Source organism: Lemur catta, chromosome 15, assembly GCF_020740605.2.
Source record: "Lemur catta isolate mLemCat1 chromosome 15, mLemCat1.pri, whole genome shotgun sequence".
Lineage (NCBI taxonomy): Eukaryota > Metazoa > Chordata > Mammalia > Primates > Lemuridae > Lemur > Lemur catta.
In genome coordinates, this window is record NC_059142.1 from 35,916,756 (window position 1) to 35,942,454 (window position 25,699).

Below are 25,699 nucleotides of genomic sequence, written 5' to 3' on the forward strand. Positions count from 1 at the left end.
TATCCATTCAAGTTTTTCACTCATTATTTATTTATTTTTAAATATGAATTTATGGGCAAGGTCCTGATTATGGTATAAAATAGCATTGTCTGTTGTTTAATGTTTGAGAACTAGCCACATATATAGACATGTTGCATTGAATTATCACTTAAAAGTGAATTTTAAAATAAGTAGTAAAATAGTATTATACCATACCCATGATAACTGATAATGAATACCTTTTGTTACCCCATCTCAGTCTTCTTAAAAGTTCATAGAATTTCTGATTTTTGTCTTCATGTAGAGGGCAAGTAAAATCAAATAACTGATAAATTAATGACTGCTTCAAGTTTATTTTATTAGCCCAGAAGACTTTTGTTGAGAAAAAAATAACTTGTAAGTTATTTCGCTTAGATGGTATTATACCTGGACCAACACAAAAAAATCAGATGAGAAGTATAGTTTCTGAACATAGAATTTTGACATAAGAGCTAATGTTCATCAGGAACTCCTAAAAATTTTTCATGTTCTGAACACAAAATATTGAGAGAAAAGTGTAGGTAAATAATTTGAGTATAAATTTTTTGGTTCTTCTGCTTAAAATTTTTTGTAAGGAAAGGAAGTTAAAACCTTTAAACTTGAAACCCAGTGAATTTTCTTGATATATGGAGGTTAAATAATGTAATGGGTGGGCCCAATTCTATTAGAAAGCATTAATTTTTCATTATGCTTCTTATCAACACATACTTCTCTCAGAAACTTGCTTATCAGGATGGCTGAAATATCACTAACACGGGAAAGGGACTGCTTAGTTATGAGCAAGGGGATTTATATGATGTGTAAAATAAAGCTTCCAGTTACTGCTGACTCCTGTGAGCCAAATAGTGGAAGTACCAGTCTTGTGAACCCTATCTGTCCTTGTCAGCTGATGTGAATTTAACACACTTGCAAGCCTGGAAAAGTTCTTGATTATGATTCATCTCTAAAAGGTATTTTCCTGAACTTAAAAAGTAATACCACTTACCATTAAGGTTTGTGCACTTTGTGTTAGTGATACTGCAATAAAAAAAGAAAAAGAAAATTTTGAAATAAAGAGATACTCTTCTATGTGAAACTTCTGTTCTAAGGGACCAAACATGGAACTTAAGTGTTGACAGTGAGAGCTTTTGGCCTTTCATAGTGGTGATACACGTATACAGGTTGTAGAATACATGAACGGGAATCCCTGTTTGGGGTGGGGTGGCGTATGGGGAGGCTGGATCTTGTCACCGTTTGTCATTACAGCTTTAGGGGTATTGGAGGTCTGTTACTCAAAAAGAAAACTCACCCTCTCTTCAGGATGTTAAAAGCTGGTTCACATTTTTAGGCCTACTAATCTTGTTCATATCCATTCTTTATTGTGTATCATTTTATTTTTATCCCTTGGACTTTTGTAAAACTTTTCTTATATCTACCTGTAGGCTGTAGAACATGTAGTCTTATTCTTTTTTTAGCAGAAGATATTAGAATCCAACCAGCCTTATAGTTTCTCTCAAAGAGTTTCTTAAGTAATGTTGGTCCACCAATTCAGGGATAACAGATCCTAGAATGCATCAGGATTATAAATAGGTACTAAGACCTATGACAATTTGTTGTTTGGGAGAAAAGAAAAAGAAAGACAGGAAAAGAGGGAGAGATGAACCACTAGTAATAAAATTGCTATGTTTATGTAGCATTGTATATTTTTCAAAGGATTTTCTTACTCTAAGACTTAAAGCATGATAGTGCCAGAAAAGAAACACATTCTTTAACCACACCAGGTCAAAGCTATATTTAGGTATGGAACATGCTGGTTCATTTTCTGTGAAGCAAGGTCAAAATACCCTGGATCAAACAGAATCAAACAGAAGGTGCTGGAAAAAAATTCAATATATTGATGTGAGTAAGCCTGAAATAGATGTATTAAATTTTGTGAGCATGAAGTTCATGTCAAAAAGTGATATTTCAAAAAATCACTACAATATTACTACTATAACAAATTTGAACTGTGAATTGGACCACTTCCTTCTTGACCAAATCATTGACCACATTTGGTCTGTCAGTTCCAGTCCCCATACCTAACATGACTACTGCTATTACCACTAATAATAATAATGATTACTTATGATTATAGATTTACTTTACTGAAGTAAAAACAAATACTAATTAATAATATATACTGTTGATTCAAGTCATTGGCTGTCATTCAGTATGCTTTGCCTTTGAGTAATGATTTTGATTTATTAAGAATGCAGATTTGGAGACTGTACAGCTCAGTGGATTAGAACAAGAGCTTAAAAAAAAGAACAAGAGTTTAGTAATCAGACAAGGTGTGGTCAAAGTCTGGCTCTGCCACTTATGAGTCACTTATATGACTTTGGGTAAGTTACTTAATCTCTGTGTCTCAATTTCTTCATCTTCGTCTTTGGGATAATAATATATCACAGAATTATTTTGAGGATTAAACAAGATAGTACATGAAGAGCCTTGACCCAGAGCTTGTACCCTGTAAAAGTTCAGCAGACTATTTTATTTTTATTATTACAGCTGACTTTCTCTTGTATGTCAAAACATTCTGCAAATCCAGTGAATAGTTTTATAATAAGAATTATAGGAGTCCTTAATACAGTGGTCCAAAAAAACAGAACTATGAACCAGTAATTCCAGGTTATGATCTCCTGGTTGCCACATAATAAATGCATTAGTTTCACAATATACTTATCCACATACTACCAAAGATCTAGGTTTCCATGTTTTGAATTCTGTCAAAATCTCATTAATATTGAAAATATTCCAACTCAGCAGGTTCCACTTTGGTGCCAGTTGAACAATACCAGTGGTAGATGGAATGTGTTAGTGTGAAGTTGGAATGATTGCTGACAGGTTGCAATTTGCTTTATGAAGTGTGCATTGTCACATATACAATTATCTGGTTTATATTTGTTGCTGCCGCTCCTCCAGTTTGTTACTATCCAGGACTTATGCCTTTATGTGAAACCTAAGAAGGGTTAAAAATCTCAGCATTTTCTTGGGATGGACGGAGGAACAGGAAGGTTCACACAGTGGCTACTTTCCTTTCTTTCTTTCTTTCTTTTTTTTAAAAAGAACTGGGATGATGCTACACACTGCAGCCCACCCTACTGGTCAACATGAAAAACTGCATTACAAAGGACTGCTTTCTTGTAAGAGGGAGAAAAAAGAACTTTTCAATTGGTTCCCACTGGCATTTTCCTGTCCAAGGCACCACTGACAGATGTAGTTCATTTTGAGAATATTATTAAGCTGTGTTGCTCTTTTGGTTGTTGGACTCACAGGTGTTGCCGTAGTGATTGTACTATGATTATTTAATCAATCTGGCTCCATTTCTGATCATTTTTTAGATGTGCTACTCTCCACAAATGTTATCTCTAAAAGTTCTTAAGAAACTATTATTCTTAGCATGATTATGTAATTAGCAAACAGTATCCTAAACTAAAAAATGTAATCCTAGGCCCAACTTACTTCTTGTACATTCAAGATCTAGTTGGAGCAACTTTTTAAAAGAATGATAAATGGAAACTTTCTTTACCTGACCTATCATTTGTTCTGTAGACTTAATGACATTCAGTACTATTACATTCACTAGCTAGGGCCTTCAGGGGGAAAAGGGAATATTTATACATTGAGTTATGGACAGATGTAGGAGGGGAGAAAAGAGGAGATGGGCAGGAAGTCAGACTATGCAGAACAGAGAAGAATTTGAGACCTTCACTGTACATGGATTAATCACAAGGACTAACCACGCAGATCCAAATGGATATTTAGAAATTGGTGAAGCCTCTAAGATGTTCTGTCGAAAACACCGTACATTTTCTAATGCATGAGTATGTGCAAAATGGTGTGTAATTTATAATGGAAATGTTGACAGAGTTTTAGCTTTGGTGCTGCAAATGTGCTCTATAATATATTTACATATGAGTAAATATATTATACATTCCACATATATGGTCACGTTTGTACCCAACATATTTCTTTAGTTGGTGTTAGATTCAATAACTTAGGTGAATGGTTGTAATAAGGAATAATAAGCTGCAGTTTTGCTAATCTTACTATAGTTGAGCTTTGGGGACTGCATTACTATTAAATTGGTCCATGAAAATCTGGCAATATTAATTCTATCAAGCATGAAGACTAACTGGATTTGGATCAGGGAGCTTTATTTATAGCATTTTAGTGAGGATTTATTAGTTTAAAGAGGGAGCTGTGTGTCTCATGGGTTCTTAAATATTAAATAGAGTAGGAAGTCATGTGCTCCTTTCCAATACCAACAACAGTTAAAACAAAAAATAAAAAATTTCAGGCAATTTTATATTAATTTCAATTTCCTCATGTTATCCAAAAATACTTGGTGAAGTAATAGCAAACCCTAGAAAATGTTTAACCACACCATATAAACAACACAGTTGATTGCAGATGTGAGTAGAGTCTTTATAACATAGCTTACAATTAATTAGAAGGGAAATAAAAGATGATGACTTAGACTAACATGAAAAAAATTGAGTCTTTACATATTGAATAAGCAAACATGTATTTCTATGTTTTATCTGTTATTATTCTCATAGTTTGGGTTTCTAAAAATGCTTTAAAATGGTATCTGTCTTTTTTCATTTCTTTCTCATTTTGTTGGTAAAATTGTCGTTATGGCCTGTTTTTGTCCCCGAATAGTACCTGCAAGTTCAGGACTAGGCGGGTTTACTGTGAGTTAAAATAGTTACAAGGGGAGCATCCTCATGGTTCATTTTTTCCCCCTCTTTTATTTGGAATTGAATTAGTAAATGAAAGTTTTTTGCTGTTTAATTCACTTCTCCATAAAGTTTATGGAGCAGCAACAGCTGGTTGAATCTGTGGCAGAAAAAGCCAACTTCTAGTGGCCAAGCTATTGTTTCAGAATTAAGGGAGAAAACTCATTAACTGTTAATGAAAACACAGGGAATAAAAACAAATAGCACACAAAGCCTAGCAAATAATTACCTTACACCTGACACAAAGCTGCTTTATCTTTCTGCTCCAACCCTCAGAAATTCCCAACTTATCACTCTATGGAGCATGAATGAAATTGAGTTTGACTCTCAGAAAAGAACAATAGAGAAATCATCCCGCTTGTGGGCCCCTCAGCACGATACTCGGTGGAGAACCTGCCATTGAATATACTAAGGAGTGTATCTAGCGCCCAATTCTTATGACACTTAGGATAGAGGAGCAAATTACCTGCTAATAGCAGGTGAACCCTTGATATAGTTCCCCTAGATCTTGTTTAGAAATAAAGGGAGAAAGGGCTGAAGGTAGTGGATGTGATTAATGGAGATATGGTGTGTTAGAATATATATCTGTATAGAAATATATTGATTCTGTGCGAGTTGCAGTGGGAAAGTATGTCTCCAGTGGCAAGGGGTATTGCTTGTGAGAAAGCCACTCTGAGCAGATGGAGTTCTAAGCCCTAATTGTAGAGCTGCTGAGTGGAAATGTCTGTCACTATAGTTTGTGATCATTTATGTCTGATCCCACTGGACTACAGTCATGGCCACTTGGAACCACAATTGTCAGAGCTGTAGACGAATCCAGAGAATATGTGCGGTTATGTTTTAAGGAAAAATGATGTTCTAAACTTAAACAAATCCAAAATGACCACAGTAATTGCTGTTCTTCTATAACACTTTTCACCCATGCATCTTGAGTAGCTGTAATCATTTTAATTACATGGGAGTGTCTATTTGTATAGTGTTATAGGCTTGTTTCTGTGTGTGCCCAAGGGAGTTGGACCACTTGATATGACACTGAAAACACTTATAACAACATCTCCATCATCAGGAACTAATTGCACTTGGATGTAAAGCATATTTTTAAATGTTCCCCCACCACAACCATTGGTAGTACTGACCTAGGCTCTGTTTTGCCACACTGAGTTGTATACCTTCGTTGTGGCATACTTTACAGAGGAACAGTCTCATATTTGTTAAAAGCCCCCTATGGGTAAGTATACTCAGAAACCACAGGAATCACATGGAAGTGACTTTTCTATCTGAAGTTAGTAAATCAAGTGCCAAATCCAGGCAGGTGTTTTGGGTAAGACTTTAAAAACTGAAGCTGTAAATGCAATATTATATCCTGGATTGGATCCTGGAACAGAAAAAGGACATTAATGGAAAAAACTTGTGAAATCCAAACAAAGTTCATAGTTTAGTAAATAGCAACGTACCAATGTTGATTTCTTGGTTTTGGCAGATATACCTTAGTTATGTAAGAAGTTGACATTGGGAGAAACTGGGTGAAAGGTAGATAGGAACTCTGTACTATTTTTGCAACACTTATATAAATCTAAAATCATTCCAAAATTAAAAGTTCATTAAAAAAACACAACAAAACAAACACCTTTCCTGATCTGTGTATTAAAAAAAGAAGCTTAAAATACTATTAATAGAATGTATAGGAGCAGGTTCCTTCCCTTTAGTGGTAGATTTGTCAAATTTCTGAAGCAAGCAGAAAACGTTGAGTCCAGAATGATAGTTGATAAATAATATTTAGTATTTCCCACCAATGTTAAATTTTGCTTGGAAATTCAAACTACCTTTTTTTTTTTTATCTTTTTAAGGATTTTTATTTGGCTCAAAATAAAAATTCTTTTTAACTTTGCAGCTCACTTTCAGATTACCAGCCAGTCCATTTAGATTGTGTTGATAATATAATTTCAGTGGATTTCCAGTGATGTAAAATTTGGGCATTTTAACCCTCAGTCCAGTATTTGAGAATTTTTCTGGTTATTATGGAAATTACACAGTGATGCTTTAAGCATAACTATAAACTTTGTATCCTGATCAATAAACTAATAAAGGAGGGCATTTCTGCTGGCTTTGGCCAATGCATGTTGTGAGAGGTTTTTAAAATTTTTACTTTTCCATAATAAACTCTACAGTTTAGTTTCTAAAGTCCTTTATCTGCAGGTGTACGACTCAGTTATGGACACCTACTACTACTGAGCATTTGAAGAAGAGTCTAGATGTGATCATCTAATTTATGGAAAGAGAAGGCTACAGCCATTCTCATTTTATATCCTCCCTATCTTTCTAGTTTAATTGTAGGAAATAAACCTTTAAAGTGAGGCAATACAGATTCTATGTAGGTTGTTTGGTTTCACTGCTCCCTAGTTGAAATCCAGGGCCAAAACTCTGCAGTGTTTACTGAGATTAGCACTGGTGATTTCCTTTGGAAATTAGTATTTGAGATAATATTAAATTCAATTGAAAATCCCCTTTTCATGTTTGTAAAATGAACTAAGCAGCTGTCGGTGTCCTTTTATCAGCAGACTGTACCTCTGTTTGGGGGATTTTAAGGAAAGCCATTTGCAATGCAGAGCCTTTTCTTCCGGTTTCTGAATGAGCTAACATCTTCCATCTGAACCTTTTAAAGTATCATAATAGCATCGGCCACTTCTACAGAATACAATCCAATGTATGTTGAAAACACCCAAAAGGGATTAGCATTGTTTTTAATTGCATAATTCAGTATTGTATATGCATTACCTTTTATCAAAGCCATTTTACAGAACAAATATTACCTTCTTAGAGCTTTTAGAATTCCTAGGAGGTTGGTTGCATAGGCTGTAAACTAGAATTACAAAAAAGAACTTTGTTAAGGTTGCAGAACAAACAGGAATGAATCCAGCAAAGTCTAGGTTCTCTCTATTTTTACTTCTCTTACTTTTCAGAGAAGGAAAGAATATTGATCTTGCTACATCATATTATGTATAGAGGGTTAACCTTTGTGTCATTCTTTCTATTTTATTTGGAAATATAAACAGAAAGAGGCATTCAGGGTAAAGTTATAATTATTAGGGACATAGTATATATGAATACAAATTTATATAGCTATGTTTTCATTTTAAGTATGATGGAGAATTTTCTCTCTGGTTGCAAGAGGTCTTTCCACTCTAAGTTAACGGTTCCTAAGTTCTAGTGATAGAGTTACTTGAGTGGAAAATTTTCCATCAGGTAAGTTGGTTCTTGAACTTATTTATCTATTTCTCATATTAATGGATAGTGGCCATGTTTGTCATCAAGTGAAAGATATCTCTTTTTTTGCAAATGCCAGAAGAGATATACAAATACTTTTATAAAGATGTCCAAAGGATGACCTTATTTTCTTTCTTTTTTGTCCCTCAGGGGGAGATCTTGGACAGGACAGCTTTGATGATAATCACAGTGGAACGCTTGGCCTGTCCCTCACATCTGATGCACGCTTTTTGTCTGATTATCAGGAGGAGGGTGAGTGTCATCTTTCTAGCTTTTGGGTGACCACTACACTGTGATACCTTTTGTCCTGGCATCTTTGCTTTTTGTCACTTTGTATCCAGCAGCCTTTAGTGGATTCTCTGTGTTGGTAATCACTATTTTGCAAAGAACAGCTATTTGTTTCACTGTGGTGCTGATCCTCCTGGGTAATTCAATACTTCTGAAGTTAATGTATTTAGGGAAACACTAATTCCATATTGGAACAGGAAGACATCATTATTGATCTTTTTATAAAAACGGTAGCTCAAAAGCTAAGAGGACATTTTCAGATTGCAGGGCTTCATTTTTACCGTTCTTTTGGATTTCTTAGCTTCGTTGAGTTGCATGAGATTTGGAGCTTTCATTTAATGATTATTGGATTATTAATTTATTGTGGATCATTGGAGACCCTTGAGCTCATCATACTATAATAAGATATCATGTCACCTGGACCTCTGCCATACCCCTGGCCATATTGGTATTGTTCAAGAGGGGGTAAAATGAGGAGGCATTGGAACTATAATGCCATTCTTCCTGGAGCATCAATTTTACTTGAATGTTTGGGAATGGGAGGAGCTAAATAATTCAACAGTTATAAACATTATTTTTATATTCAAAATTCAATGGTATGTAACAGAGTGGAATGTAAAATATACGTGTATTTTTAAGATAAGATTGAAAAATATAAAGATTTTGGCCTGGTGATTGCCAGTTTCTGGCTCAGGCTCAGATTTTCCCAGTGTGGGGGATAGCTGGGCCTCTTCTGGCATTTGGCCACTTGAGCAGAAGGTTTCTTCATCACGGATGTGTACGGTTTTCTTATCAGAGTCTCTTTTGTGCCTTTCCAGTAAGATTAAAAAGGTAGAAATGCTACTAAGCTCAACATTAAATTGGAACCATCTTATTCACTTAAGGGTTGGGAATAAGGTTGGTAAATCATTTCTTATGTCTCTTTATTAGTCTGTAATCTTTCCATTTATTTTCCTTTAAATTTCAAGAGCTCATAATCCCTATTTTCCCTTCCCCTTTTATTGCACATTAATTGTTGTTTCATTTAGGCCTTTTGACAATTTGTATTTTCTCTTTTTCATTGAATTGATAACCTCCACATAAGAACTATGGGTTGACTCACACAGAAACATTTTATTTTGCTTGAGCTTTGTATACTAGCACAATTAGTAATACCCCAGTTTTAAAAACGGCTTTGTAATATAGGATCTGTATATTGGTTCAGCTATTACACCAAAAACATTGTTTGGATTGAAAGCTTAATACTTACATTGGTAGCTGATTAATAATTGTAGAAAATTAACAGTGCGAAACATGAAGAAATCAACCTTTCATTTGTTTCTGATTAATCTAATGCTTGATAGAATTAGAACAATAGTGCCTCATTAATCCTTAGGTCACTTACTTGGTATTTCCAATTTTCCCAAATACAACTGAGAACACAATAAGTAAGCCAGAAAGACTTCTAAGTGAAAACAGGTGTTATTGAGTCCTGAGTTAACACTTAGATACCTTATTTTTAGGAGAGCTCCTGAGGCCCTCACTGAGGAATCTTCTTCTTACAAATTTCTAACCAATATAGTGCTTTGGTTTCTCACCCCACAGTAAGGCTTCATATTAGAAGAAGGGGTACTGTAAAGGCATCAATTAACAAATAACATTGAGGTAAGAAACAGGAAAACAATTAAAACTTTATATAGAAAACAAAACCTATAAATAAAATTTATATAAGAATTTAAAAAAACAGCAGTCTGGGACCATATTATATTATACAAAAAAAGTGCAAACTCTCCCCTAAGAGCTCAGTACCTTTATAAATTAAACCTTTTTAAGCTAGCATTTATTGAACAATTGTTATGTGCCTTGCATCATCTGTGTTCTAAGCACTTTGCATATATTAACATTTAATCCTCAGAACAGCCCTAAGAGGTAGATATTAGGATGATCCTCATTTTGCAGACAAGGAAACTGAGACTCAAGGAAATTAACACAGACAAGGAAACTGAGACTCAGGGAAGATCACATAGCTAGTAAGTATTAATAGTAGTGCCAGGACTTACACCTGCATAGTCTGGTTGTAAAACCTCTGCTCTTAATCACTCTACTGTCCTTACCACTGTCCTTATCTGAGCTATCCAAAAAGGTGGATTCATATTCCAGACATTTTGGCTAAGACCATACAGATACAAACAGTATGTTTAAAAATATTTTCATTAAAAATAGTTGAAATTTTAAAAATAGTAACACTTGATGTTCTACTTATTCATTATTTTAACAAATACTTATTTAAAAATTCCAAGGTAATACCAAGGCACTGTACTAAGCTGAAAGTAAAATATGCAGTGAAAAAGCAGACATGGTCCCTGCCCTCATGGAGCTTACCATCTCATGGGGGAAATACACTATTAATAAACAGACAAACAAATATAAAGTTAGTGTGTTTATTTGCTGGTGAGATAGCTAAGGCAATTCTTTAGGAAGTAAAGATATTCTCTTTTCACATTTATTGTAGTGAGAGTTATTTTAGGCTCTTGGAATTTTATCTTTATTAGAAAATGTTAAAATATTTGTTTTATTGTCTTCCACCCCCAGCCAGAGCAGTGTCCTAGACTTACAATTATTAAAGGACACATGGTCTAACCTATCCACCCATAACTTTAGGAATGAGAAGCAATAACCATGGTGCATGTCGTGTTTGGGTCTTGCCTTTTGAAAACTACAAAGAGATGTAAAAGAATATAGAAACCTGGCCAGGTGCACCACAAAAAATGAAAACCAAGGTTACAGGCTAACCCATGCATAAAAATGAGAGCATGTTGCTACCTAATCACAATTCCTTTTCCTTTTTCTTTGCAAAGGCCCACAATTCAAAGGCAGGCTATATCCTATGGAGAGATACCTACAAGAACATAGCCCCACCATTGGGAGTGAAAACTTGCTAACAAGTAATAACATTTAGATTTCTAAACTAAAAAGCGTAGTTTCTACTATATGGAAGAGAAAAAAATTAGTAGGAAACATTGATTACAATAACTGTACAACAACTATGAAGCTCAGGGTCTGATTGCTTTTCAGTGTCCAAAATATATAATGGATTTTACTGTGTCTATAATTTCATTTTGTTGGTATACTAAAGAATTCCTATGTATCTACATTATTTTTAAAGGTAGGTTGAGAAAAGTGATTATTCTATAAACTGAGTATAATGATTCCTTCTGGAAGAAAGAGAAAAAATAAAATTACTTTGGAAGAAACCTAAAATAGGTAATAATGTATTATTTATTCTGTATTATTACATTCTAATTAAAGAAAAGGGGTGAATGGATATATTGGACAGATAAATCTAGAAAGAAGTAAGAATGTTTTTAGAGCTTATTTTTCATGAGAATGTTGAAGGTTAGAGAAGGTTCTTATTCTCCAGCAAAATGAGAAACAGAATTGGAAAAGTAAAGACCCATAACTATTATTGGAAAAGAGTAGTAATGAATAACTGAAGAGCCTGTTGTTGATTGATTTATTATATACCTGTTGATTTAAAATAAATTTCAAACCTGGTAAAGTATCAATAGTGGCCATTTTCAACTCCATGCCTTTTATGAAAGGTACATTCAAAAATATATAGAATATCCGAGAAATAAAGAGAATCCATTTTTTTACAATGTTATTTTTAGCACTTTATTTTACATTTTTCTGCTTTCATTTTAATTCTGAAATACAAGTCAGTTTTGGATTTAAGATTATGATTAATAATAAACTAGCTTTTGTTGATCATGGGTTTATTTTATAATTATGGGAAGAAATGAGATATGAATGTATTTTAAACAAAACTATATTAGTAGCATACAATTAAAATGATGGTTTAATTTATTGATTAGATTTTTGTGACTGGAGTTCAGGTTTGTCTTAAATTTCATTGTGCCAAAGTTAGAATCATGGAATCTGGGAGATGGAAGGGATGATAAAGTCATCTAGTAACAGGAACCATTTATCAAGTGCTTCTTGTGCTGTACTAGGTGCTTTTTGTGGGTTACCTCATTTACTTTTTGAACCAGCTCAGAGAGGAAGATACTGTTATCCCATTTTACAGGTAAGGAAATGAGAAATTAATTGACTTGGCTATGAATGACATATCTATTATAATTCATGTGAGGGATTGCAGTTCCAGTAGGTTTCAAGGCTGCTGCTTTTCAAAGAGCTCTGCTGAGCTGGATGTTTTTCTTCTATAGAAATCCACTCTTAAGGGCTTTACAACTCATTCTCCTTATTGTTTTTTTTCCCTGAATATGTTGATTTTTAAAATAAATGTATTCAGAGCTAAAAATTATCCTCTAAATACTGCTTTAACTGCATCCCACAAGATTTGATATATATTTCTTTCATAGTCATAATTGCATTCTAAGTGTTTTGTAATTTCCTTTATGATATCCTTTTTAACCTATGTGTTATTTAGAAGCATTTTTGTGCTTTAGTTCTAAATTTTATTTTGGTTAGTTTTGTTGTAGTTCCTAGGAAGTTCTAAACCTGATTTTTAAGTTATTGATGTCTGATTTTATTACATTATAATCTAAGAACACAGTCTATATCATTTTGATTCTTTGGACTTTGTTAAGATTTTCTTTGTGCCCTAGTAATTATAGTTTATGCTTATGTGCTGTGTGTGCTCCTGAAGTATTTACTGAATACACTCTCACTATTTTTATTTTTGTAAATGGCATTCTTCACATCTTTTATATTCTAGATTTTCTTTTATCTGCTGAGAGGATTTTGTTAAAATCTCCAATTACAATTATCGATTGTACAAATACAAATGCAAATTATAGATTATCCATTTTTTCATGTTTTGCTTTATGTTTTCAGGGTCACATTAATATTACTGGCTACTTATAAAGAGCTCTAATTGTCTAAAAAGGTTTCCTCTTAATGAGCTCAAATCCTATTCCTAGAACGCCCACTTATTAAGCTAGATTTGCCATCTAAATCTATGAGAGCACTTCTGATTGACTTTATACTCAGTGAATATAAAAAATGTTCACAAGCCAATTTGAGATCTCTGTTGTGAGTTGTGGGTAAGGCCTGGTTTTAGTGTATAAATTATGTTGTTTCGCAGAGTAAATAAACTGTACTTCTTACAATGTTTACTGGGGTATGTGAATTAATGGTGCAGGGATTAGAGGTAAATGACCTCATTGATCAGGATAAATCTTAGGTGATATCCTGCTGACAACTTTGGAGGAAATTGTGTATATTTTAGGGCTGCTTTACTTGGAATATTAGAAACCTATTGCAGGTTCAGTCACTGGTACCCTACTACCAGTAATACCTAGTACCCTAGTACCAATAGTACCCTAGTAGATTGAAAGAATTAATTGCTTGAAAACAGCAAGCAGAGCCGTTTGTGTCTTTCTCACTGATGCAGTCAGGCCCGTTACTTTCTTCGTGTATATATATATTTTAAATTACATAAACCATGAGAACATATTTAGAGTTTTTAGTTCCTTTTTATTCTATGATACAAAGATAATGAAAATGGGCCGGGTACGGTGGCTCACGCCTGTAATCCTAGCACTCTGGGAGGCCGATGCAGGTGGATTGCTCCAGGTCAGGAGTTCCAGACCAGCCTGAGCAAGAGCGAGACCTCGTCTCTGCTAAAAAAAAAATAGAAAGAAATTATTTGGCCAACTAAAATATATATAGAAAAAATTAGCCAGGCATGGTGGCACATGCCTATACCAGCTACTCAGGAGGCTGAGGCAGGAGGATTGCTTGAGCCCAGGAGTTTGAGGTTGCTGTGAGCTAGGCTGACCCCACAGCACTCACTCTAGCCCGGGCAACAAAGCAAGAGTCTGTCTTAAAAAAAAAAAAAAGATAATGAAAATGACTCAATATAGTCTCTTTCTATATATAAATCTGTAAATAAACATACATGCATACATACACATACAAACAAGCGTTTATCTCATTTTCTTTTTATTCTTCAGACAATTGCTTTCATCTTTGCTGTTAGCAAGAAGGTATATTTTTCTTTAATAAAGGCACATGACTCCTGTCAACACTAATGGAAGTTATGTATGTGTGTTTAGAGACGCGTACTGTGGAAGAACATAAAACTTGTTTCCATGTCTGTGTTTTGGGGGCCAAAGAACAAATTCCTCAGTAAAACACACACTTTCATGAGCATGGCAGATTTCTGAGCAAGTTTTTGTTGGCTTCAGGTGAGTCTGTCAGCTTTCAGATCATTGGGAGGAATTAAGGACTCAGTATTGAGTTAACGGTGATAAGGGTAAGTAAACTGTCGCTCAGGATTGCAGTGGCCTCCTTCATGAAGATAAATGTCTTATTAGATGTAAGACATCATGTCGTTTATATAGTCTTGTATAAATCACAGATGAAGATGACAAACTGGGTTTCCAAGTTGACAGTAATTTATATAACTTAAACAAATGATTACCAAGGATTATACATGTTTTGTGAAGAATTAAAAAACAATAACAATTATCTGTCTATAAATGACCTGTTTTTCATTTTTTAGCCCAGCATGTTGGGCTGTTGGTGCGTGTTTAAACTCTAAACTTCTGTCCAATGCCCAGTAACACACTCTCACACATGTTGAAAGCTGGATATCTTCCATAATGCTTCTTTCACTAAAACAAACTCCCTGAAAATTTAACCCAGGTTTCTACATAAAGTCATGGAATTTTAGAGTGAGAAGAGACTTGGCAATCACCTAATCTTGTCTGTTTTATTGAAGAGGAAATTAAATTTTAAAGATGCTAAGTATCTTGGTCCTATGATGAACAAGTGACACAGCCAGTACCACAACCAAGACCGCCTCTCTGAGACCGGCTTCTCCTGGCTTACACTGAGAGCATCCCCTCATCTGCATGATCTCAGAGGTTTTTCTGTGCAGCCCCCAAAGTGCTCCGCAGGAGCCCTGATCCTGGCTCTTAAGTGATTTCTTGAAAATTTCAGTCAAGTTCTTCAGACATGTGTGTCTCTTTACACTACATATTTTCTCATTCTTGCCCCGGGATGATTTGGGAGTGGAACATTTTATAAAGAATTTCAAACGGCTTCATAAATGCTAACAATTATAATTATGAGTAACCTACAATAAGTCCCTGAATTGATTTGACATAGAGCTAATTATTTATCTTTTTGACCTTTTTGTCCATGTTATAGATTTTAATATACTACTAATGAAGTGTTAGTTATTGAATACCTATATTGGATACCCTTGTTCAATCATGAGTTTAGATGCTGTGTAGAAGATACAAAAGAGGAATAAGCTGTGAGTCCTTTCCTTAGTGAGCAGATAATCTAGTTGGAGAGAGAAGATTTGGGCACCCCCACCACAGAGGACATAATCTAGTGCTGATGACTGGGGACAGAGTTTGCAGAAAAGACCAATTATTGGGACTTGCAGTAGTTTGGAAAAAAGTTAAAATAATATTTGACCTGGATTCTGGTCAAAGTGTTTTTAGAAATCTTTTCCAGAGTGGGAGTGTGAGCAAAAGTCCATTCTTCTAAAAAGGTCAAACATTTATTGAGCTTCCGCTATAATTAGTTGGTGAAATAATAGTGGTCATTTTTAAGTGCAAATAGTTGATTTTTAAATGAGTGACTTGGCAGATGAGATTAAGCTTTTTCCAAAGGCCACAAGTATTCTTTGTTTCTCTCCAAATTCTAAACTGGGCAACAAGTTTAGTGTAATGTGAAAGTTTTAGTATATGACCATTGAGGATGTTAGTGTGGTCATTTCAGTGGTGGTAAAATGATATGCAGTGTTCTAGTTGCTAATGTAATATATATCTGATTGACATATAAATCAATCAGAGGTGGGGAGGGGTTGTATATCTTTGCATGCTGTTGATTATAAAATCTTGTACACCATGCTTAATTACTTTGTTCTTAGAATATATAAATGCATTATAATTAAACATAGCATTTGCTTTGTAGATGAACACTGAATCATCCCAAAGTTGGATACCTTACCTAGGGCACTCATGTCTAAAGTTCTAGAGTTCTGGATTCTCAGGAATGATTTTAACCATCACACTTTCACCACACAAAGTCATTGACCATTTTTACCTGAAAGTCTAATATTAACTTAAATTTGAAAGAATTTTGTTTAAGCATAAAATAACTCTTTTGGGCAAAGTATGTATGTGTGTGTGTGTGTGTGTGTGTGTGTGTGTGTGTGTGTGTATATATATATATATATATATACATACTCTTCATGCTTTGATAGTCTTTGTTTTTCTACTAGCCATAAATTCTTTTGGCTTAACATAGAACTCTGACTTTTCACATAAAAAAGAAATGCTAATAACACTGTTAATAATGCTGAAGCACATGTTAGTCTAAAATTATGGCCTATTAAGGAAAGATAAGATTGTTGAATTCACAAACTATGTTATCCTTCTGCTGGAGGTTTTCTTTCTGACTTTGAGTGACGGCCTTTTTTATGGTGGGCCTTAAGTAGCTTAAGCTCAGATACACTAATCTAGAAGGAAAGAAAGATTATACAGAATGGGTTCTTTGGTTTGTAAAGTACTGCAATTTATAGAAGAATTGTTCCTTCATGGAAAGTTTTCACTTACAGCAACTTTTATCCAATTTGCAGACCCATTTTTATAAACTGTTAGTGCTTATATGGCATAATATGTTTTCACAGAAAATATACTACCTTTCTGAAAGGTAGACATCATTGTTGTCATGACTAATTTTATAATGATGTTATTTCATAATAATATCTCAGATTTTATTTTAATCAATAAAACATAGGGTTAACTGGGATCATGAGCTCTTCTTTTTACAAAGGATCATTATCATCAATGAAAGACATTTGTGAATGCCCGAGAACATAGTTGGACCTAGAGATTGTCAGAGCTTAGGGGAAAAAAATCACTTGAGTTATCTAATCTAGCCCTTCTAATGAATTCACATCATTCTTACTAATATCTCATTTAATTAATTATCAAATATAGTGATTATGCTTTGGATCCTTCCTTAGCCGGACATCTTTCCCGCCCAACTATTATTACTAATTTATTCTTCATGTCTAACCTAAACTTTTCCTTCCTTAGTTTCAGGCCATTGCTCTTTTCTATACCATCTTCTGAGACTGAATAATTCCCCTAATTCATTTATATTGTTACCTTTAGAAGGTATTAAAGACTGAACATTTATCCCCAGAGTCTTCACTTTTCCAAACCACATAAATTTCAGTTCTCTTAATCCTTACCTCACTCTGCCCCTGTCATACTTTCCAAACCTTGGGTATTTTATCACACTGCTTGATATTTTCCATTCCAATGGGATCACCTAACCAAGAGAGCTGCTTTTGGGGGAGAGGAGTACTCAAGAGTAAAATCTCATATAAAGCACTAGAAGATGCCTAAGTGTTTATTTGATGCTGGTGTTGGTGATCATGTGGTGGGCACCAGTGTAGTGCTTGATTTGGCATATGTTGGGATATATGTGTATTTTAATGCCTTAATGTATTATGGTCTGTTGTAATTGAAGGGCTATAAAGTAGCAGTTAAGAGGGTTTTATAGACCTTCGAAGATATCAGAATTCTCTAGCCCCCTCTTGTGGTAAAAGGAAATACAACTTTTGGGCTTTTTTGGATTTTGTTTTGTTTTGTTTTGTTTTAGTGAAGAGGAAGGCTAAGATATGTAAGTTCTCAACATGTGAGCTTAGGGAATGAATTCAAGAATTAAAAATTATATATATATGTATGTGCTTACACACACTCAGATATTAGAAATTTCTGCTAATTAATTTATTTTATTAATGCCTTAAAGCCTCAGAAATATTACTTTCTTACAGCCATCATTTCAATAAATTCTTATTATTACACAAGTTAGGGGAGGACAAATAAAATAAAACCATAATCTTGAGGGTTTTATATTCCTAAATAGATAAATAAGACGGGTGTGTTGGATATGAATTTTAAACAAAATTTGCAGGTACTTTTTTCTTTGCCAATTATAAATGGATGTAGTTAGCATTTCTAACAGATTTAATCAGATCTCCTGTATCTCTTACAACATATTAATTTTACCAGTTTTACAGTTTATTGTTGTAGCACTCCTTCTATGGTAGACACATTTCAGATTTTAATAAAGTTCTTGTAAGTGGCAAATAGCTGAAGGGGGTCTGAAGTGGTATGCAGATGAATTCATGTGTATTGCCTATGGAATAAATTTCTACAGGCAGCAAAAAGTTTTGTTTATTTTCTAGGAGACCACTAAAAGTAACCTTTCTGCCTTGAAATAGTTGATCTCTAGACAAGAACCAATTTGCTATTGATATTCTTTTACATGGCAATGGAGAAATGAAGAGATTAAAATTAGACACTATCCTTAAGTTTGTTTTGTTTTGTTTTAGGCTGCTCAGAAACTTGAGTAATCACATTCTAATAAAAATACAGGGTCCTATTAAGCTATTCTGGGAAGCCTAGGAATAAATTTTAGACCATGCTTTTTAATATTAAGTATTTTCTTTAATATCAAGTATTGCCTGTTTTCTCTAAATGGTAAGATTGAGTATTACATTTATTGAGGAATTGCATGGGAAGAATAGCATAGACATAGCAGAACAAAATGAAAGAGGATCGGTCACAGGTGAAATGAGTGAGAATACACAGTGATCAAATATTAACTAGGAAACTGGTAATTTTGACTGACTAATTTTTCTTTTTTCTTTTCTACTTGAAGAGATAATTTTTTAATAGGGAAATCAATTCACTTTTATTAAACTTTGTTCTTCTCCCTTAAGGTGTGTGAATAAAATTTTAATCTCAACTATTTATTAATTTTTACTATAGACATTCCTATGAACACCTGAAGACAAAATTTAACTAACCTACAGATCAAACCTCTCAATAACAAAATATTTATGGATGTTCATAGGCATCATCTAAGTTTTATATTTTTTAAAAACAATAATTTGATATAACATTTTTGAGACTTAACTATACTCAAGTTAGGCAATCTTATTCACCTCAAATTCTTGATCCGTGTCAGATTTCTTAGACACCTGCTGAACCTGATTTTTTTTTCACATAAAGGCTGCACTTTTCATGAGACAGACTAAATTGTGGGTTTTCATAAAAACTGTGGAACATTCTTATCTGAGTAGAGAAGCAGAAAATGGCCGTTAGTTGTACCTGTGCTATTTATTACCATGTATGTTTCAATTGGTTTGATTACAAAAAAATTGTGATTGTTCTTAGATATATATTCTTTGACTATTAATTTTAAATTGCTTATCTGTATTTTCATAAAGCTCTCTGAAGTGTAGCTTTCTTCCTTAGAGATCCATTTTTACTTGGCTTTTGGGAGCAGATTCATTCTAGAATACTTATTTTTTAAATGATTATGATATTGCATCTTTTAGCATTAAAATTAGGGAAATTATAATGACCAGTTTTTTTGATAATTACAGTTAATAGCATTGTAATATATAAATTGTTTACAAAAGTTTGCCATTTATAGTATAAGGAGATGTCAGGGTCTATTGGGATATCATGGTAGTTGTCAAAGTGTAGGATAGAAGAGATTTTCCTAGGAAACTACATTTGAGTACTTGTTAAGTATATTATAAACAATTATCATTTTCTTTATCATATCACTGAAGTTGAAAGTAAGGCAGTTTACTTCTACCTTTTTTGGTTTCTTGCTCTGTATGTGCCAATGCCTTCATCTGTAAAGCAAACATTTTTATATCCCTGAACATCCCTAGGGATTTTCCTAGGGAACACCAGGACAATTCAAGGAGTTCTTCATGTGGAATCTTTTGCATGTTTGCTTCCTCAAAAATAACAAATTTATTTCAATTTGATAGTTTTAGTATTTTAACTGTTTCTCCCTGATTTGGATTCATTAAAATTCCCTGTTAGTTTGGGATGAGTTACACTAAAAGGAGCCAAACAGAAAAAAGTTACTGCTTTTGTATTTGTTTCATGAATAAAATTTCAAATTGTAATATAATTTCCTAACTCTAGATATATTAATTTGTTTAGCTATGTTTCATTCAGTGTTAAGAGGCAATACATATAGCTTGTCTTACCAGCAGAAAAACATTTTTCAGCTATATAAAAAAAATCCCAGTTTTGTCTAATTGAAAGAAAAAGGTACATGCGAGAATAATGACTTACTTTGCTTATCTGATGCAAAGAAATTTAGAACAAATGTTAGAAAAGTTGATATTAATTCCAGTTGAGTTAGGAAGGCGAGTCTACTCCACTAAATAGATCTAGCAAAAATAACTGACTTGTGAAGACACATTAATTATAAGCTTTTAGGGTGGTTACATTTTACATCTAATCCTAGCCTTCCCATCAGCATTTTTGTTGCTTCTTACATTCTTACATTTTGTTGTTTCTTTTTGTTTGTTTTTAAGAAGTTAGTTAAGGGAAATAGCTGAAATTGCACAAGTGGTGACTTAGTAAATTCTGGCAGTTGAGTAAGTAATGGCAACACATTTTGTAGTTCACTTATGATTGTTACAGTATGATAAACTATATATCGAGATTATGACTGTTACCGTATGAATCACCTTACAGGATATTGCAGAGGTCTTGATCTAGCACTGCAGAAGCCACGACCTAGGTAAAAAGTTTCACAACGTTAAGTTTACTTTTGCTATATAGAATAGGCAAAAATTGAGTTCTGATTTACTTATAATGTTCTTTAAACTCTTTCCCAAGTTATCACTCATAATAATCTAACATATTATGTTTTTCACTCCAAGTGATATAAAAGCATGTTGGGTATGATTTTCAATATATGGCGAAAGTGTAAAATTAAGAAAAGATTTCGATGAAATTTTTTGCACACTCTGCTAAATGAATTATTGAAATTCCAATAAAGAATTTTTTTAAAAACTAAAAAGCAGTGTGGGTTTTATTTTTCCCTCAGTCCTTTCAGCTCTCATAAATGTCTCCATGAAAGCTATATCTGCAGAGTTAGAAAAGAATATATCCTATAATATTTACCCGATCAGGAAGATTTTTAAAACGTAGCATCTTGATGTGAGATATTGACTGAGGTGGGCTGGCAGTTTTACTGGTCTGGCAGATGCAGCAGGTTTGCAGTAAATCCATGTGGTAAAAAATCCCCAAGAAGTTTTTGATTAAGAAACTTTTACTATCCTTTTAAAATGAGATATGCTGGTCATTTTTTAAATGATAAAAGCAGATATTTTATGTTATTGTCTGAAGCTCAGTTTCTGAAATATATTTTAATAAGTTTGTTCTATAAAAGTTTCTGGATTTCTAAGATGGTGACTTAAATTATCAGTTCATAGTCCAGCATTTCCAGAGAGCATGTGAAAAGAAATGATAAAAGTAAGCCTATTCAGCAAAAATGAGAATAAAAATTTATATCTTCAATCAGAAAACTTGCATTCAGGGATGAGTTAATATTTTTATTCTTTTATAAATGTTATCAGTGATTTAAAGCTGTAATTATATAATAAACTGTGCTGAATGGTAAAATTAAAGAAAAAATATTTTTAAATAAGAAATTTAATTTTAAAAAGTAAAAGTACTTTTTTAAAAACAAGCTAAAATCATGAGGTAGTTTTAAAAAAATGCACTGCAGGTTACATTTCTACTTAGAATCAGTAAGAGCAATGATTAATTTAGAAAATAATGTGCAGAGACTATGTTAAGTGGTAGAAAAAATTGTATTGGGAAGATAAGTTTAGAAATAATATTTTATATAGAAGTTCACAATTAAAGTTTATAATTTATTGAGAATTAAATTTTGAAGCTGGACCTGCCCCTTCAAAAAGCCACATGTTCAGTGAATATATTATCTCCTTCCTTAGATGTTTTATTAACTAGCTTATTAGTAAAAAGGCCATATATAGCCTTTCTTCTTGAATTTTGCATGAAAGCTAGCGTTTAACCCAACTAGATTTTTTTCAAGTCTTATATGATTATCTTAAAACTTTTTTGATTTAATGAGATAAGAGCAGAGGTTAAAAGAGATCTATGTCTCAAATTAATTTCTGGTTGCTCTTAAAGAATAGCTATGTGTCTATATCCTCTGCCAAATTAAATTAAATTTTTTAAAAAATCCACAACACCACACTAACAAAAACTGCTCCTTAACTCACTGGGACCCTGTGTTCTACTCCACAATTTCAGGAGAAGCAGCTAAAACAATCGGCATCATTCTTCACCTAGATAATGCTTTCTCTGCAGCTAATAGCTCCTTGTTCATCAAGGAAACGAATGTGCACGGAGGTGACATGTTCTTCACCCACTGCTCTTTGTTCTAGGGTCCCTCAGACTGATTATATCAGCCTCAGCACTGATAAATATCCCCCCAAACTTTAACACTATGTTAAATTGAGTTATGAGGTTTTAAGGTTACACTCCTCTGGCTGAAGGTTGATTGTCTCGGAGAGATAAAGGAATCGTGCTAAACGATAACAGAATCCTTGCCATGGGATAATCCTGGTTATTGAACTCATAGCTCTCTTTATTTGGTTACTTGGTCACTCTTTGTGTTTTTGTCTTTTTTTCCCAGGGAATGACTGGCTACTAAATTCACCACTCTCCATCCATTCCCCCAAAGATATTTTAGAAGGACCAACAATATTCTAGCAGTTGATGGAACAAGACAACTCAAGCAAATAGAACAGCTCTTTGAAAAGTGCTGTCACTTGGGGTGTGCCATCTACTAGAAGGAAGGGGGATACAGTTCTTATTTGCCCTTCTCCTGGCAGCATGAATGTGAAAGAGGATCTGAGGTTGCAAAATGCTTCCCTTCTCCTTCCCCCAGCCCTCCAGTGTCCCATGTATAAGTTTAATCTCTGGTTATTTGGTTTGGATTTTTCTTTTTCTTTTCTGAGTTGTGACTCTTGGATTATGCTTTGATGGCAGAAATTTGAGACATGCTGTCCAGGCAGAATTTTAAGCTGCAGCCTTTGCTAGTGACAGTGATGATGACAGTTCTTTATGCCAATCTTTGCAGTTCCAATCCAGCATGCCACTCCATAAATGCCTTTACAGTAGTAAAAACAACTGAGTAATGGTAAATTAAAGCCTGTCTGATGAATTGTGAATACTCAATTTTTTTCCCTCTGTATCATATAAGTTTAAGATAACTATTATAAGTGGAATTGATAGCATCATAGAGAAGAACTTTAGTTACCTGCATCCTAAGAATACCAGAGAAAGCCCTATTTTGGGAGAAGTATTTAAACAAATGCATAAACACCATCCTACAAAAGATTTATTAGCCTGACCTTCATTACCAACAACAGCAATCACTTACTTAGCACATAACTATGCTGAATACATGGCACTCTGTAAGGGAATTAATAGTACCTGCTTCCTATAATAAATTAACTGAATGCCTACCATGTGCCAGACATAGTATTTTACATACATTACCTCTAATTATCATTACTACTGTGCAATACAGGTATTATTATTCCCTTATCACAGATGAAGAAACTGAGCATAACTGAGATTAACTGAGTTAATATGAGAGAGATTAACTTGCCCAAGGTTCTCATCTAATAAAGTGGCAGAGGCAGGATTTGAACAAGTCTCTGTAGTTTGAAAGCCCATAATCTTCCCAGTGTACCACACTGCCTCACAGAAAAGGAAGTAATATTTGTTTTACTCCTCCAGATACTTGTGTACACTGCTAAAAGGAAAACACAGAGACTCTGGAGTTACTTGAAAAAGCAGTATTGTATTAATAATGGCTACCATTAATTGAACACCTACTCTGGCAGGTGCTAGGCACTTATACAATTTCTTATAGTCACTTTTTAAGTCCAATATTCAAAAGTTAAAGGGTGTCTAATTTCAAAATGCATATCTCTTCCACTATACCCCATTGCCTTTACGATTGTGAGAAGAGGAAGAGGAAAAGGGATTGTAGCACTGTGCTGTCTAATAGAAATTTCTGCAATGATGGAAATGGTCTATAATATTTGCACTGTCTAATAGAGTAGCCACTACCATTGGTAACTCTTGAGCACTGGAAATGTGGCTGGTGGGAAAGAGAAAGTAAATTTTTTAAAAATTTAATTTTTTAGTTAATTTAAACAACCACATATATCTAGTGGCTACCATATTAGAGAGTGGAGCTCTAGAAAAATGGCTTAACTAGATAGTCAGAAGTATCTGGAAATAGTATTTCAGAAACTGCTCTACAGATGGAAGTTTGGTGGGCAAGGGAGAGTAAAAAGGAAGCCTCAGGCTGAGGAGAAGGTCAGAGGTATGAGGTAGGTGCATAGGCGGAAGGGCCCTCAAATAAATTTATGTGAGAAGTCCAGAGAAAACAGGATGTGGAGTCGAAGAAAGGAAGTGACCTGGCAAAGTGCTTTGATGAAGAGCATTAGAATCCATAGTTAATGGATTTGCACAGATTGAAAGGTAAATAAAAATCAGCATTTTTTTTTTTTCAGTATTCATCTGCTGTAAGTCATTACTTGACATTTTGATGAGTGGCTTTGGGGTAAGTTGTTTAAATGGTACTGAGATGTTTGTGTAGGTTAGAAGCTTACAAGACTGTCATCCTATAGAACTCCTGAGTCAGAGGGCTGTAAGTTTTCGGGAAAGGGGGTGTCATTTATTCCTTCACAAGTATTCATTAAGTCACATAGATCATCTCCTTATTTCGAGTCAGTGCCATATCTAATCTTTCTCAAGAGATAGATTTTCCAACACATTAAAATATTTTTTCATTATAAAAGTATTTAAGCCCCTGCTAATGAGTAATACTGTCACTAATTTGCACACTTTATAGCACTTTACAGTTTAAACATTTTGTCTGAATGCATCACCCCATTTAACTCTCACAGCAGTCTCATGAGCTGAGTGGTATCCTTGTTTGATAGGTGAGGAAACAGCGTGTGATTCATCTGGGATCACACGTCTCATGTGTATCAGAGCTGGAACTCACACAGAAGCCAGACAGTTGCAGGATATGGGGTCTCTGATCACCCTTTCACCATAGTGGTTTCTTAGCATTCAGCTCCCTCTGTGGTGATAAGTATAGACATCAGAGTGAACGTTAATACTTTCACATGTGAGTATCCATTTTTCAGTAAGAAACTAAGGCACAAAAAGTGTCAAACGTGAGTTATCAAGCCTCTGGATCCAACTGCCAATTTACAGGAGAAACAGGACAGAAGAATTTGCTGAATTGCCCTGTGAGTATACAGTTAGCAAAATGCAAATGGTGGGAAACTACCAATCCAACATTTCAGATACCTCAATGGATAAATTAAAAGGAAAAGAAGAGGATGAAGGGCACAGGTAGGTTAAAAGAGATTTTTAAAACATAACAGAATTTCTTAAATGGATAAGATTTTTTTAAAATGAAAAGAGAAATTAAGGTGCAGATGTATT

At 34.0% G+C, this 25,699-nt stretch overlaps 1 protein-coding gene across 6 annotated transcripts in view; it reads left to right on the forward strand.

The window, feature by feature from the left end:
• SKAP1 (src kinase associated phosphoprotein 1) overlaps positions 1 to 25,699 on the forward strand; it is a 251,697-nt gene that overhangs the window by 52,418 nt on the left and 173,580 nt on the right. For all 6 annotated transcript variants that reach the window (XM_045526284.1, XM_045526286.1, XM_045526285.1 and 3 more), the window contains exon 4: positions 8,193 to 8,294. In XM_045526284.1, coding sequence (XP_045382240.1) covers positions 8,193 to 8,294 — 102 coding nt within the window. The remainder of the gene's footprint in view (positions 1 to 8,192; positions 8,295 to 25,699) is intronic.